The sequence below is a fragment of the Perognathus longimembris genome, chromosome 20 (assembly GCF_023159225.1).
Source record: "Perognathus longimembris pacificus isolate PPM17 chromosome 20, ASM2315922v1, whole genome shotgun sequence".
Classification (NCBI taxonomy): domain Eukaryota; kingdom Metazoa; phylum Chordata; class Mammalia; order Rodentia; family Heteromyidae; genus Perognathus; species Perognathus longimembris.
In genome coordinates, this window is record NC_063180.1 from 23,362,528 (window position 1) to 23,379,309 (window position 16,782).

General features: G+C 49.5%; 1 protein-coding gene across 2 annotated transcripts; it reads right to left on the reverse strand.

The window, feature by feature from the left end:
* Nucleotides 1–8,642: 8,642 nt before the first annotated feature.
* Nucleotides 8,643–16,772, reverse strand: LOC125338813 (nitric oxide synthase interacting protein). Of its 2 annotated transcripts, none has more exons than XM_048329830.1 (9): nucleotides 16,689–16,772; nucleotides 12,481–12,620; nucleotides 11,027–11,132; nucleotides 10,411–10,492; nucleotides 9,732–9,891; nucleotides 9,524–9,654; nucleotides 9,244–9,431; nucleotides 9,012–9,120; nucleotides 8,643–8,741 (listed from the first exon to the last, which is right to left on the reverse strand). In XM_048329830.1, the coding sequence occupies exons 2-9, from the start codon at nucleotides 12,548–12,550 to the stop codon at nucleotides 8,670–8,672; spliced, it is 918 nt and encodes a 305-aa protein (XP_048185787.1). In that variant the 5' UTR covers nucleotides 12,551–12,620; nucleotides 16,689–16,772; the 3' UTR covers nucleotides 8,643–8,669. The 2 variants fall into 2 exon arrangements, with proteins under 2 accessions (XP_048185787.1, XP_048185786.1); XM_048329829.1 differs by lacking the exon at nucleotides 16,689–16,772 and adding an exon at nucleotides 15,888–16,023.
* Between the last annotated feature and the right edge of the window lie 10 nt (nucleotides 16,773–16,782).

The following is a 16,782-nucleotide window of genomic DNA, read 5'->3' on the forward strand; positions in this document are numbered from 1 at the left end:
GGATATGGCCTAATGGCAAGAGTGCTCGCCTCGTATACATGAGGCCCTGGGTTCGATTCCCTAGCACCACATATATACAGAAAATGGCCAGAAGTGGCGCTGTGGCACAAGTGGCAGAGTGCTAGCCTTGAGCAAAAAGAAGCCAGGGACAGTGCTCAGGCCTTGAGTCCAAGCCCCAGAACTGGCCAAAAAAAAAGAAGGTCATCAATAGAAGGGAGATACCAGCTTTATCCTTAACCCCAAACTAGAAAACTCTCACGTATTCCTCATCACAGAAGGGGACAGAATGACCTTGAGTGACCTCAGCTGTATCTCTCAGAGACTTGCGTGAGATTGAGCTTCAGAACCTGGGTGTAGAGTAGTTTACAAGATTAAAGCCAAAACAGAACAGGTCTGGGGGTGTGGCTCAAATGGTAGAGTGCTGGCCTAACTTGTAGCCCTGAGCTTAAACTCCAGTACTGCCAATATTTTTTTGTTTATTTGTTTTGTTTTTGTTGCTAGTTTTGAAGCCAGTTCCCTGGCTTCTTTTTGCTCAAGGCTAGCACTCTACCTCTTGAGCCACAGTGCCACTTCTGGCTTTTTTCTATATATGTAGTGCTGAGGGATCAAACCCAGGGCTTTATGTACATGAGGTCAGCACTTTACCACTAGGCCATATTCCCAGCCCCCCAATATTTTTTTTATTGGCATACCCATGTTTATTGCACCATTATTCTCAATAACCAGGCTGTGGAATCAGCCTAGGTACCCAGAAACATAATGGAATAATATTCATAAAGAAAAATGAAATAGTAGGTTTGGGGGCTTGGGTTTTTTTTTGTAGGAAAATAAATAGAACTTGAAATTGTCATGGTAAATGAAATAAGCCAGACTCATAAAGACATATCACATTTTCTCTCATATGCAGAATCTATTTGTGTGCATGTGTGCACAAAAGAAAAACTGTTCAGGGGGAAAGCAGCAGGAGGGAAAATTGAAAAGGAAGTGGTGATTGAAGTACATTATATGCATGTATGATACATGTATAATATGCATCTAGCAAAATGAGAGGCCAAGCTTGGAGCGTGTGCCTGTAATCCTAGCTATATGGGAGGTATAAGAATGAGGATTACATCTAAGGCCAGCCCCAAACAAAAGCAAAAGATTCTATCTGAAAAAAACAGCTAAAGCAAAATGGGTTGGAGGACTGGCTCAAGTAGTAGACCACCTGCCTACCTGACATAAGGTTCAAATCTTAGGAGTACCAATGTTTTTAGTTTATTATTATTATTTTGTTGGTACTGGGGTTTGAGTACATTTGCTCAAGGATAGTGCTTTACTACTTTGAGCCATAGTACTATTTCCAGTTTTTTTTTTATTTATTAATTGAACACAAATTTTTTCTTTTTCTTTTTTTTTTTTTTGGCAAGTCCTGGGGCTTGGACTCCGGGCCTGAGCACTGTCCCTGGCTTCTTCCCGCTCAAGGCTAGCACTCTGCCACTTGAGCCACAGCGCCGCTTCTGGCCTTTTTCTGTATATGTGGTGCTGGGGAATCGAACCTAGGGCCTCGTGTATCCGAGGCAGGCACTCTTGCCACTAGGCTATATCCCCAGCCCCTGAACACAAATTTTTTGACAAGGTGTTGTGCAAAAAGGGTACAGTTACATAGTAGGGCAGTGTGTACATTTCTTGTGATATCTTACGCCCTGTTTTTCTATCTCTTCTCTAGGTCAGGTAGACATATATACAATATACAATGTATCAAGAACACATACAGTAGCCACGTGGCCACGCCCAAGAAAGTTCTCCTAGGGCTTTAAATGTAATGTCGATATTAGACCATATGTCGACAGTAGTCTTATATGAACGTACATACATAGCTTTTGAGTTATTGTATTCCACTAAGAGGTCAATTTTTGACCTTTATATGTTGAGTAGTTGTTTGGTTTTAGTTACATACTGTTGGGTCGCTGCCCCAATCCTGTGGGGAATACTATTTGACAAGCAGTTTTTGGTTTCACAGACTTGGTCTCTACTGTCTCTCCGTCTCCCTTTGTTAACAGTCATATATCAGGGAGATCATGCCCCTTTGTTTTCTGTGTTCTAGGCTTGTCTCACTCAACATTATTTGTTCGAGTTCTGACCATTTCCCTGCGAATAACAATATTTCACCATTCCTAATCGCTATGTAGTATTCCATTGTGTATAAGTACCATATTTTTTGGATCCATTCGTCTGTAGATTCGTCTGTGGGTTGTTTCCATATTTTGGCTATTGTGAATTGTGCCACGATAAACATGGAAGTACAAATGTCTTTTTGATATCTTGGGGTTTGCTGTTTAGGATAGATGCCTAGGAGTGGTATGGCTGGGTCATAGAGTAGGTCTGTATTGAGTTTTTTGAGAAACCTCCATACTGTTCTCCAAAGTGGTTGTACTAATTTGCACTCCCACCAACGATGGAGAAGGGTTCCTCTTTCCCCACACCTCCTCCAGCATTTGTTGTTGCCTGAGTTCAGAGTATAGGCCATTCTAACTCCCCAATATTTTTTTAACAGATGTAAACTATTGACTATTTGCCACCAGATATTATTAAATACATTATTTTGCAGCATATTGCTTTCAAGTTAAAATGTCAGAAACAAACACAAATATTTACAGTTCTTTTAAGGAATGTTATATAATGACACATTAAGGCGTAAATTCTTTTGGCTTATAGTTCTTCAAAGAATGATAATAGCAAAAGTGATGCAAATCTTCAGTGTGAGAGTATGCTTAAGCTACATTTTACAAAATATGGTGGATCTGGGGCTGGGAATGTGGCTTAGCGGTAGAGTGTTTGCCTAGCATGCACGAAGCCCTGGGTTTGATTCCTCAGCACCACATAAAAAAAAGTATATAGTGGAAGATGGCAATAATCCTATTCAACATCCTGGATTAGATCCCTTCAGGAGGGACTGATAATTTATGCAGGCAAACTTTAAAATTTACAGATAATGGCAGTTTAATACCGCCACTGAGAAGTACATCTTTGTATATGTTAATATACAACTTTCAGCGTACAGTTTTGAAGGTCTGAACTATCAAGTTGGTTTCATGAATTAGTTACTGCCAATAAATTTATTTATTTATTTATTTATTTTTTTGGCCAGTCCTAGGCCGTGAACTCAGGGCTTGAGCACTGTCCCTGGCTTCTTTTTTGCTCAAGGCTAGCACTCTACCACTTGAGCCACAGTGCCACTTCTGGCCATTTTCTGTATATGTGGTGCTGAGGAATCGAACCCAGGGCCTCATGTATACAAGTCAAGCACTCTTGCCACGAGGCCATATTCCCAGCCCCCTGCCAATAAATTTAAATAAATGAATGAATAAATAAAAACAGCCAGATTCCAGTGGCTCATGCCTAGAATCCTAGCTTCTCAGGAGGTTGAGATCTGAGGATCACGGTTCAAAGTCAATCCAAAAGAAGTTGGAAGTGGCACTGTGGCTCAAAGTGGTAGAGCACCAATCTTGAGCAAAAAGAGCCCAGGGACAGTGTCCAGGCTCAGAGTTTGAGTTCAAGCCCCAGGACAGACAAAAAAAAAATCATAATCTTTAGGTCTCAAGTCTTCAAGACTCATCTGCTCACTTCGTGGTGTGTGTGTGTGTGTGTGTGTGCGCGCCTGTGCGTGCACGTGTGCATATGCCAGTTCAGGGGCTTGAACTTTAAGACTGGTACTCTGTCTCTTAAGCCACAGCTCCACTTCCAGCTTCAGCGATTCACTGGAAATAAGAATCTCACAGATTTTCTTGCCCAGACTGGCTTTGAACCATGATTCTCAGATCTCAGCTTTCTGAGTAGCTAGGATGACAGGTGTGAGGCAGCACAGCTGACATGTGGAAAGGGTAACCTCACTGCTTACTGCCCAGAACTGGAGAACTGTCACTGTGTGGCTGCCTCGTCCCCACTGGGTACCTTGGGCTAGTCTCAGATTCACAATCCTGTTGCTTCTGTTTGCTGAGTGCTGGGATTACAGGTGTGCACCAGCATGCCAGGCCCTAGCCCTTCATTCTTTATAAAGAGTAAATTTCCTCAACTTTTTGAGGACAATTACAAGGGCTATTGTCAAAATTCTTTTTCCAGGCAAGGTCATTTGAGGACTCCACTGAATTGCCCAGCTGTTGCTGTCAGTGTTGGGGGCCTGGAGGCCTTGGTAATTTGCTCCAGGCTAAAAGCTGAACAAAGGAGAAACTCACTCCATGCTTTCCCTTTCTGAATGTTAAGTCTCCTCCAATTCCTGCCCGATTTTGGTTTTCTTCTGTCTCCAGTGGCTTTCTACAATTTTTTAAAATTTTTCAGAGGGGCTGGGGATATGGCCTAGTGGCAAGAGTGCTTGCCTCATATACATGAAGCCCTGGGTTCAAGTCCCCAGCACCACATATACAGAAAACGGCCAGAAGGGGCGCTGTGGCTCAGGTGGCAGAGTGCTAGCCTTGAGCAAAAAAGAAGCCAGGGACAGTGCTCAGGCCCTGAGTCCAAGGCCCAGGACTGGCAAGAAAAACCAACAACAACAAAATTTTCTTCAGAGTTTATCATTGTTGGGCTGGGAATGTGTCAGTGTACAGTGCTCGCCTTGCATGCATGAAGGCACGAGTTTGTTCCATTCCTCAGCACCACATAAGCAGAAAAAGCCAGAAGTGGCGCTGTGGCTCAAATAGCGGAGTGCTAGCCTTGAGCAAAAAGAAGCCAGGGATAGTGTTCAGGCCCTAAGTTCAAGCCCCAGGACTGGCAGAAAACAAACAAGCAAAAACAAACAGGGCTGGGAATATGGCTTAGCGGTAGAGTGCTTGCCTTGCATGCATGAAGCCCTGGGTTTGATTCCTCAACACCACATAAACAGAAAAAGCCAGAAGTATGCTATGGCTCAAGTGGTAGAATGCTAGCCTTGGGCAAAAAGAAGTCACAGACAGTGCTTAGGCCTTGAGTTCAAGCCCAAGACAGTAAAACTCCCCCCCCCCCCTGTCCCCGGGTTTGTCATTATGAACATGAGAGCAGGAATTTGGATTCTAATGTACAGGAATGCAGGCTTTTAATTATGAGAGCCGTCTGCCCCCTCGTGGCCGCAAGTGGCAATAGCAAGTCTGTCAACATGCGGGGGAAACCGCTGAATGTTCCAAAATATTTTATTAAAATAGCAACAAGTTACTTTGTACATAACAGCTTATGCTGGAAATGTGACCAGTACCTTCGTATTCTGCATACCTATACCTCCATATAGAAGGTTTTTCTTAAGTGTTTTGCACTTTTTTTTTTTTTTTGCCAGTCCTGGGCCTTGGACTCAGGGCATAAGCCCTGATGTATCCTGCCCCTCTGCCCAGCCACCCCCTGCCATCCCTCGGCAAATCAGATCGACTCGCTGGTCCAGCTCTCTGGAAATCCCAGATGTAGACCATTATGGTAAATACAGAACCCTGCAGTTTGGGGATGCCTGGTCCTATAATTGAGAAAACCCCTTTGCTCTACCATCAGACCATCAGACCATCTGGCCTCCTTTCTTTCTTTCTTTCTTTTTCCCCTTTCCTTTCCTTTCTTTTTTACCTGCTTAATTTTATTTATTTATTTGCCAGTCCTGGGCCTTGGACTCAGGGCCTGAGCACTGTCCCTGGCTTCTTCTTGCTCAAGGCTAGCACTCTGCCATTTGAGCCACAGCACCACTTTTTGATTTATGTGGTGCTGAGGAATCGAACCCAGGGCTTCATGCATAAGAGTGAACACTCTACCACTAGGCCTTGTTCTCAGCCCCTTGCACAATTTTTATTTGTACTTGTGGTGGGGCTGGAACTCAGGGCCTGGGTGCTGTCCTTGGGCTTTTTGCTCAAGCCTGTCACTATACCACTTGAGCCACAGACCAACTTCCAGCTTTTTGGTGGATAATTGGAGAGAAGAGTGTCATGGATTTTCCTACCCAGGCTGGCTTCGAACCATGGTCCTCCTGAGTGGCTGAGTTGACAGATGTGAGCCACTGGTTCCAGGCTGTTTTGTGCACTGGATTTGTAAATACTAACAAGGAGACTGCAGCTGTGAAAAATGTCACACTGTCTTCCTCTCACCAAGTTTGCCTCCTCGCAGGCTGTCAGTGTTTGTTCTCAAGGAAAATTCACACAGATTGAAGCAAATACCTACACATTGTTTCTTCTCTTCCTCTTCTTTGGGAAGCAGGCCTCTGGTGAGGGTTTCTTGTTTTTTTTTTTGTTTTTTTTTGGCCAGTCCTGGGCCTTGGACTCAGGGCCTGAGCACCATCCCTGGCTTCTTCCCGCTCAAGGCTAGCACTCTGCCACCTGAGCCACAGCGCCGCTTCTGGCCGTTTTCCATATATGTGGTGCTGGGGAATTGAACCCAGGCCTTCATGTATAGGAGGCAAGCACTTTTGCCACTAGGCCATATTCCCAGCTACGGGTTTCTTGTTTTTTAATAGAAACTACAGCTAGTTAGTGCTAGCCCATGCGTGTGCGTGTGCATGTGTGTGTGTGTGTGCGTGTGCGTGTGTGTGTGTGTGTGCTTTTACGAGAGCTTGTATCTCCATTTATAAGCTGGGATGCTGTTGCCTCACACCTGGAGGGGGGTGGGGCTAAGATCTGAGGATCCTGGTCCAAGGCCAGTCCAGGCAGAAAAAGTCTTCAAGACTCCATTAACAAGCAAAATGCTGGGCCTAAGGCACGGTTCAACTGGCAGAGCACCAGCTGTGAAGCCAAGACCTTGAGCTTACAAGGCTGATGCTCTACCTCTCTAGCCATGCCACAGCCCTGTCCTGATTTCTTTTTTGCTGTCCTGGGGCTTAAACCCTTCTTTATACTCAAGGCTAGCACTCTACCTCTTAAGCCACAGTGCCACTTCCAGCTTTTTCTGTTTATGTGGTGCTGAGGAATCAAACCCAGGGCTTCCTGCATGCTAGGCAAGCACTCTACCACTAGGCCACATTCCCAGCCCTGTCCTGATTTTTTTTTTTTGGCAGTGCTGGGCCTTGGACTCAGGGCCTGAGCATTGCCCCTGGCTTCTTTTTGCTCAAGACTAGCACTCTGCCACTTGAGCCACAGCACCACTCTGGCTGTTTTCTATATATGTGGTGCTGGGGAATCGAACCCAGGGCTTCATGTATAAGAGTCAAGCACTCTTGTCACTAGGCCATATTCCCAGCCCCCTGTCCTGATTTCTTAGTGTACTTTTATTCAGAGAATTAGGCTGCTGGGACCTGGGTGAATTGGCAAGGGGATTCCTCTTTCCCACAGCTGCATAGTACAGCTTCTACCATGGTGGATGACTCGTAATTCACCCATTTTTCTGCTGACCAACCAGATCATCTCAAGCTTTGAGGCTGCTACAAAACACCCACCAACATGCTAGTTTGTTTTGGCGTTTGTGTGGATTTCCCCCATGATGGCAGGAGGAAGCAGTGGGGCTGGAACACCACATGGGTATTATATTGCCAACTCATTGTCCCACCCACCATAGTAACCATTTCTAGGCCTTGTTGAGTGTGGGGGTACATGCCTGTAATCCCAGAGATGGGAGGATATATCTGCCCTGGGCAATAACTCAAGACCCCATCCAAGGAAGGGCTTGCTGCCCTTGCTGCCACTTGAGCCACACTCCCAGCTTATTTCTGCACTGGTTATTTTTGAGGTAGGGTGTTTTCGAGATCAGGTTGGCCTGGACTGTGATCTTCTGGTTTGTTTTCCTTTGTTGAGTAAAGGTACTGCTGAGATTCAGTCTTGTCAACACTTATGGCTGAGCTGGGACAATCTCCTAGCTTCTGGCTTTCTGACTTTTGGGTCTTAGATGAACCAGAGTGGCCTGGCCCGTGGAAGCCCAAGCCTCCTACGTGCTGGGATTGCAGACATGTACCAGCATGACTGGCGAACTTGTTTTTACTGGGGGTGAAGGTAGAGTCTATGCTGAATATGAAAAACAGCAGGGTTCATGAGGGGTCTTGAGGAAATCAGAGGGTTGGGGTGACAAACAAATGATGGGGGTGCTAAGGTCCTGGGTGGGAGGGTGCTGAGGGACCTAGAGAAACTTCTAGAGGCATCTGTGGGGGTAGACAGTCAGCCTGGGGCCTCTCCAGGTACAGGATGAGGCTACAGGCTCTTTTAGAATCTCCCTCTGTAGTGAGTGCATTGGTCCAATGGCAGCTAAGGCCACACGGGTGCTGTCATGGTACAGGGGCCCTGCCATCTCCCCACGCGGCTGGCCACAGAAGGAGGAGCCCCAGGCCTGCAATGCAAGGCTGGCGCTCAGAGCCTCACAGGCCAGGACATTCCCGAGGCAACAATGGAGGCCTTTCTAAAATCTAAACCTTCACACTCCTCCACTGCTCAGCAACAATGGCCAAGGACTTCTTTTATTTTGCCCTATACCACCTGAGGGGCTACAAAAATCAAACGCGGATTGGGAGGCCCCCACCCTCACCCCGCACCCCCAGCCTGTTCCTCCCTCCTCTCCCCACCCGCAGCACCTGCCTTGCTGGCTGCGCTCCTCCCTTCTCGCCCTGCGGAGCCTGCGTGTCCACGGCAGATCCCGACCACCCTTACCCAGGGGTCCCTCTGTGTTCCAGGACAACTCAGTTTTCTTGAGTTCTCGCTCTAGGGGGTCGGGCCTCTGAAGGGTAGAAGACACGGGGCCACTAAAGCTGATTACGGTTTATTGGCAGACGCTCAGGCCTGCATCACTGGCCGGGACATCTCCGCCTGCAGCTTCACTCCCGAGCCTGCGAAGCCGGTGCCACCCTGCGAAGGCGGAAATGGGTGAGAGGGGAAGCATGAGCAGCGGGGCGCAGGGGGCCCAGGCCTGGGGGGAGGCGGGGCCAGAGTGGGCTGCAGGGTGGGGTCCTTGGAAGAGGAGGGGCAGGACTGCTATGGACAAGGGGGCGGGGCATTGGGAGCAAAGGGCACCTGCCCCGAGGGTAGACCACCAGTGGCGTGGCCAAGAAGGGCGTGGCCATGGCGTGCTGGGAGGAGCCACGGGGAGAGGGCGGGGCCCTGCGGACAGAGGCCTACCCTCTGCAGCACGATGATGTCGCGCTCGGTGAGCGTGTCCCCGCTCACAGGGTCCACCATGTCCTTCCGGATCAGCCTCTCCACGCACTCTAGGGTGACCACCGCCCCCCTGCGGGTGGAGGGCGCGGTCAGGGGTGGCCCGGGCAGCCCGCCGCCCGGTAGAGGGCTGTTCCTTTCCCGGCTCCTCGGTCCCCGGCCCCCCTCCGCCCTGCGGGGTCGGTCCCCGGCTCACGAGGGCCGCAGCACGGCGCACGGCGTGGCGTTGCTCAGGCTGTCCCGGGTCACGGCGCACACGTAGCGCTCGCTGCGCGTGATGAGCCCCACGCGGTCCACAGAGTCGTCGAGGGGGGTGAAGCGCACAGGGGTCAGGTCGCACATGCGCAGCGGCTTCCCGGACATGGGGCAGGTGACGGTGCGGGACTAGGGGCGGAGGACGGTGTCAGGCGGGCGCTGTGGAGGGTGGGAAGGGGATGGGGACCCGGGGACCCCGGCCCCCCACTGCGCCAGCTCACCGGCTTCTCCAGCTTGGTGGCCTTGGCTTCGGGCGTCAGAGACGGGATCCAGAAGCTGGGCAGCACCTTGTCCTTGTCCCTGTCCTTGTCCTTGCTGGGAGGCGCTGCGCTGGGCCCCGGCTGGCTCTCATCTGTGGGAAGAGGGAGATCAGAGGCCCAGCCAGCCGGCCTGTGGCCCCTTGCCCCTGGCCAGTCCAGATCCTGTCACCTGTGCTGGATCCTGAGGCTGCCTTGGGCGTGAAAGGGTTGAGGGGCCGGCTCACAATGGCAGCCTCCTTCTCCAGGAAGCCCCGAACCTGGTCCTGAGCAGCCGCTCGCTGCAGCTTTTTCTGCTCCTCCCGACGAGCGCCACGCTCCTTCTCGTAGGCCTGGGGGAAAGGCAGGCAGGCCTGAGGTGAGCATCCCTTCCTCCCATGTCACCCACAGGCACACAGGGGCTTCCACCAGCACTGCTGGTAGCAGGTGGTAACCCCTTGGCCAGGCATGTGCAGTGGGCTGTACAAGCCAGGCATGGTGGTTCTTATCCCAGCCATGAGGAGGCGGAGGTGGAAGGATGAGTTTGAAGCCAGATTGAGTTACACAGTACAGTCCTAGCTCAACATATCCAACAAAAAGTCAGCATAATCCAGGCTCTTGTGCTGAACCAGGCAGCTCACACCTGAAATCCCAGCTACTCAGGAGGCTGAGATCTGAGGACTGAACTTCAAAGTCAGCTGGGCAGGAAAGTCCTGTGAGAGTCTTATCTCCAACTAACCACCAAAAAAATCCAAAAGTGGAGCTGAGGCTCAAGTGGTAGAGCGCTAGTCTTGAGCAAAAAGACCTCAGGGGCAGCCCCTAGGCCGAGTTCAAGTCCTAGTATAAGCACACACAAAAGAGCGCCTCCTCACCTTCATCTGCCTGGCAATCTCCTTCTTCTGGTGCAGAATGTACTCCAGGATGGCCTCCCGCTCGTACAGGTAGCCATCGGGGCTGCGGGGAGATGGGGGAGAGACAGAATGGAACCCACCAGACCATAGCTCCCCACCTGGGAGGCACCCAGTCTTCAGCAGGGCATACAACGCCCCCACCCTCACCCCCAAGAGCTCTGTTGGGCACTCTGGCAAATTCAGTTACTTTTTTCCACCCCCATTTTACTTTTTGTGGTACTGGGATCGAACTGAGGTCCTATCACCTAAGCAATGCCCCAGACCTTTTGCGTTTGTTTGGTTTTTGAATCAGGGTCTTGCTAACTTTCCCTGTGCTGTCCTTGAACTCAAGATACTCCTGCTTCTGCATGCCAATTACCTGAGATTACAGGTGTGCACCATCATAGCTAACTTCTGTGGTATGGATATATTCTGTTTCATGTGATATAAAGCAGGGACTAGATCATGCCTGCATCTCAGACAAGAGCACTGAGCCTCTACGGGACTCCATGCTGGCCCAAGGTGCCCTGGCTCTGCAGGTAGCCAGACACATACACACAGCCCTTGACCTCATCTCCCACACCCACCCCGGGCTCACGTGACAACAGGATCATGACAGGGCTGCAGAGAGAGGCAGCAGCAGTCGAAGTCCTTCACAGCATCCCGGCTTAGTCGAATGTTCTGGGTCCCATAGCCCGAGGCCGCTGGCAGGAAAGACAGGCAGTGTTGGAAAGATGGGGAAACAGGAGATATGGACCCCTCTTCAAACCCCAAAAAGAACTCAGGGGCTGGAGAGGGCCAGCCCAGATGGAGAAACGGGCTTGGCAGTAAAAGACAGTCCAGAAAGGCGAGCGTGGTAGCACACGTCTGTAATCCTGGCATTTGGGATATGAAGACGGGAGGACTGAGAGGAGAAGGCAATGTTGGTCTACATAGCAATGTAAATAAAGGAAATAATAATAGCCCGAAATGAAGCTAAGAGCCATAATCCTAACTACTCAGGAGGCTGAGATTTGAGGATCTTGGTTTGGAGCCAGCCCAGACAGGAAAGTCTGTGAAAAAAATTTTTTTTCTTTTGTTCGGTTTTGGGGGGTTGTGGGGCTTGAACTCAAGAGTCTGGGCACTATCCCTGAGCTCTCTGGCTGAAAGTTAGTGCTCTCCCACTTTGAGCCACAGCTCCCTTTCTGTTTTTTTTTCTTTCTTTTTTTTTTTTTGAGTTAATTGGAGATAACAGTCTCAAAGCCCAGGCTGGCATTGAACTGCGATCCACAGATCTCAGCCTATGGAGTAGGTAGGATTTCAGGCATGAAATGCTAGCACCTGGCCCATGAGACTCTTATCTCCAACTAAAAAGCAGAAAGTGGACCTGTGATTCAAGTGGTAGAACACCACCCTTGAGCAAAAAAGTAGAGAGTATGACTGAGGCCCCGAGTTCAAGCTCCAGCATTGGCACCAAGAACTAAAAGATAACTGAGGCGCCAGTGGTTCATGCTTGTAATCCTAGCTACTCAGGAAATGGAGATCTGAGAATAATGGTTCAAAGCCGAAAAAATCCCCCTGAGACTCTTATCTCCAACTAACCACCAAAAAGCAGAAAGTGGACCTGTGGTTCAAGTGGTAGAACACTAGCCTTGACCACAAAGAGGCTCGGGGACAGTGCTCAGGCCCTGAGTGCAAGCCCCAAAATAAATAAATGAATAAAAACTGTCCATCTGTGTTGAGGGCTCTGCTGCGTAGAGGACCCAAGCAGAGGGGCGCATGGCTGACTCCCCTGTGCCTTACTACTCTTGCCAAGTTCTTGTACCTGAAAAACTCTGTCCTCTTTTCCTACTAGAAAATGGTGGTAACCCAGGGAATGGTTGGAGAATGAGAGGCTGTGAATGAGGGAAGACGAGCGATCGGCGCCCGCCACATGGGGGCGATAGAACACATGCGCTGTTCATCTAGGAGGAAACCATGCTTGGTGGGAGTCCAGCAGGGCACACAGGGAGCAACATGGAGGCTCAGAGCCAGATGGGGACTCCGAGGGACACTCGGACCCCAGGCCAGTACCTGTGTCCTTCTTCTTCTCGTGGTAGGTATAGACGGCCCCCGCCGTGCAGTTCTTGCCGTGCCGAGTCATCCTGCAGGAGAGGACAGCGCAGGTGACCACAGGTCCCCCAGGAAGTTCTTCACAGCCCCTCAGAAATGATCTGCACACAAGACAGGAACAGGAGAGCAGGGGGAGGGCATTGCTGAGCTTTTTTGTGTGTGTGTGGCCAGGATTGGCCCTGAACTGCCATCCTCCTATCTCAACCTCCTGAGCAGCTAGGATGACAGGAGTGAGCCACTGGTGTCCGACTTGGCATGCCTGTTTTGACCTTAGATGCCAGATCTAAGACTTGCTGTGTGTGTGTGTGTGTGTGTGTGTGTAAAATTGTTGATTTTTTGGTAGTATGGAACACATAAATTGGTTTTGCATCCTCTCCCCTCCCTAGCACAGGCCCCAGTGAGCTGCTATACAGTCTCTTGTTCTGCTTTCTTTTTTTTTTTTTTTTGGCCAGTCCTGGGGCTTGGACTCGGGGCCTGAGCACTGTCCCTGGCTTCTTTTTTTTTTTTTTTTTTTTTTTTACCTCCTGGCTTCTTTTTGCTCAAGGCTAGCACTCTGCCACCTGAGCCACAGCACCCCTTCTGGCCGTTTTCCATATATGTGGTGCTGGGGAATTGAACCCAGAGCCTCATGTGTAGGAGGCAAGCACTCTTGCCACCAGGCCATATCCCCAGCCCCTTGTTCTGCTTTCTTATCTCACTCACCTTTAAGTTACTATCTCAAAAATTTGAAGCTTGGGCTGAGAATGTAGCTTAGTGGTAGAGTGCATGCCTAGCATGCATGAAGCCCTGGGTTCGATTCCTCAGTGCCACATAAACAGAAAAAGAAAAAAAGCTTAGTTGCTAAGGATACGATTCCCAAACAATGTAAATCTTGAGATTTTGAACATAACATTGTGATAGTCTTTTTGCCAGTCCTGGGGCTTGAACTCAGGGCCTGAGCAGTATTCCTGGCTTCTTTTTGCTCAAGGCTAGCACTCTACCACTTGAGCCACCGCACTACTTCTGGTTTTTCTATATATGTGGTGCTGGGGAATTGAACCCAGGGCTTCATGTATACGAGGCAAACACTCTTGCCACTAGGCCATATTCCCAGCCCCTGATAATGTCTTAAATTGTGGCTTTGCAGATGGGCACCAGTGGCTCACACCTGTAACCCTAGCTACTCAGGAGGCTGAGATCTGAGGATTACAGTTTGAAGTCAGTTTGGGGCAGGAAAATCCATGAGACTCTAATTTCCAATTAGCCACCAGAAAAGTGGATGTGGTACTGTGGCTCAAGTGGGAGAGTACTAATCTTGAGCTGAAGAGCTCAGAGACAGTACCTAAGGCCAGAGTTCAAGCCCTAAGACTGACTCCCCCCAAAAAAAAATTGTGCCTATGCATTCCAAACACATAATAAGTGGATACCTACCACCAATGCAAAATATTTTTTTTCCTTTCTGGCAGGCTTGAAACCAGAGCCCCATGTTTGTTTTTGCCAGCCCTGGGGGTTGAACTCAGGGCCTAGGCACTGTCCCTGAGTTTCTTTTGCTCAAGGCTAGCACTCTACTACTTGAGCTACAGCACCACTTCCAGCTTTTCTAATTAAAAAAAAATTTTTTTTTGCCTGTCTTGGGACTTGAACTCAGGGCCTAGACACTGTCCCTGAACATCTCTGTGCTCAAGGGTAGAACTACTCTTATCACTTGAGCCACAGCACCACTTCTGGCCTTTTCTGTTTAAGTGGTACTGAGGAATCGAACCCAGGGCTTCATGCATGCTAGGCAAGCACTCTACCACTAAGCCACAGTCCCAGTATCCCCACCCCACCTTTTTTTTAAGAGGGTTTCTCTGTCTGGCTTTGAACTCTCCTTCCTCCTGTTTCTGCCTCCTAAGTAACATATACCACACCCTTCTTGCTTTGAGCAAAAGAAGCTCAGGGATAGTGCTCAGGCTCTGAGTTCAAGCCCCAACTAACAAAAAACAAATGTCTACACTTCTGAACCCTCATCCTAATCGAGATGGTGAACATCTTTATCATCTAAAGAAAAGTTCCTCAAAAAGTGTGGCTTGGGGTGGAGGTATGGCTCAGCTGGTAGAACACCAGCTCATGAGTGAAGCATCGAAGACCCCGTTCCAGTTGGACTTGGACATGGACACACACACACACACACACACACACACACACACAGTGGTGTTGCTGGTCAATGTGTCAGCAAGGTGGCTATGCACGTTGGTGAAGAACTGACCTTAATAAAGTTCCCAGGATGACCCCTGCCCTCTCCACCGACATTCCCAGCTCCCAAGCCACAGAAGAATCTAGCACCTGCCACCTCCCCTCACCCAAGTGCCGCCCACTCCCCAGCCCAGGCCCCTGGCTTCCGCCCCACCCTCAGCGGCCCCCAACTGTCACTCATGAAGGTCGTGTTGACCTCATGGCCAAATTCCCTGCTCTATTCTTAGTTGTCAACTGCCTTGACCCTCTGTGGTATTTGGCAGTGGGAGCCTCTGCTGTCCCAGACATCAGCAGTCTCCACAGATGGGAAACATTGCCTCTGTGAGTGGGAAGGATGGGGTGTGTGTATATATATTTCCTCTGGGGGTAAGAATTCTAACGGGGAAAAAATGCTTGAAAGCAGTGTGGTAGAAAGAGGGTGCTTGCACCCTGAGGCTTGCCTGGCATAGACAGTGTAAGACCAGCCTGAATGGCTTTTTTTTCTTTTGGGTGCCTGTCCTGGGGCTTGAACTTAGGGCCTGAGTGCTGTACTTGGGCTTTTTTGCTCAAGCAAGGGCAGAATTCTGCCACTTCAGCCACAGTCCACTCTGGTTGTCTGGTGGTTAACTGGAGATAGGAGTCTCATGGACTTTCCTTCCTGGGCTAGCTTTGAACCACGATCCTCAGATCTCAGTCTCTGCGTAGCTAGGATCACAGGCATGAGCCATCTACGCCTTTGCCAGCCTAGATATCTTAGTAAGAGTATTTCAAAACCAGTCTGGGTAGAAAAGTACCTGTGAGACTCAACGCCAATAAACCACTCAAAAACCGCAAGTGGTACTGTGGCTCAAGTGGTATAGTAAGAGCCTTAAGCACAAAGAGGCTCAGAGACAGTGCCCAGGCCCTGAGTTCAAGCCCCATAATAGACCAAAAAAAAAAAAAGTAAAAAGAAAATCTGCAGAGACTGAAAGTAGCTAAGCTAAGACTGAAAGGAAATGTGGAATGTATGCTAATGATCCTGGATTTCTAACACTGATGGCTACATAACTTTGTGAATATACTAAGAACCACTGAATTATACCCTCTGAGTGGGTAAGGTATGCATTATACAAATTATATCTCAAAAGGCTAAAATTAGGAAACTGTAATGTAGTGAGTGAAGCATGTGGTAGTACCTGCCCATAATCCCAGCGCTCTGGAGGAGGCTGAGCGCTGAGGAGGCCAGCATGAGCTACAAGGCAAGATCCTGTCAATTGATACAAATAACAATGCTGCTTCAAGGCCTAAGTTCACACCGAATCCACAGCACAATCAGGATGCCAGACCCTAATTCCAAGTTCCACAATGGAAAACATTAAATCTTTTGGAAGTTCACGCCTGCAATCCAAGCTACTCGGGAGCCTGAGACCTGAGGATAACAGTTCGAAGCCAACTTGAGGAAGGAAAGTCCGTGAGACTCCAATTTCCAATTAACCACCAGAAAGCCGGTAAGTGGAGCTGTAGCTCAAGTGGTAGAAAAGGCTAAGGGGCAGCACCCAGGCCCTGAGTTCAAGGCCCAGACCAGCACACACACATACACGTGAAAGTTAGCTCCCACATCCCACCCCGAGGGGAACCGCCACAATCAGGGAAACTGAGGAAAAACCATGAAACTGAGGAAAAACCCTGACCCCCGCCCCCGCTTCCTCAAACCCCACTTCTTAGACTCTCGTGTTCCAATCCCCCCCCTCGCCCCCGCCGTCGGCATCTAGGCCCATCGCTAACAGTCCACAGCATTTGCAAAGCACCGACGGGGGGGGGGGGGTAGTCCGCTAATCCCGGGGCATGCTGGGAGATGTAGTTTCAAACCTGTCGCATCCGGAGAGCTCTACTAATGATCGACAAGGACTCAGGAACCCTAAATCTCGCCCTGTCTCCCTTAGGACCCTGTGGGAAGGGAACTCAGAAACTTTATCCCTCCAACGTCTGCAACCCACCTCACACACGACTCCTCGTTCCGTCGTCGCTCCTTCCACTGGGAGCCGAGACCGGAAGAAGTGCTGTTTACTGGCTCCGCCACGCCCACTTCCG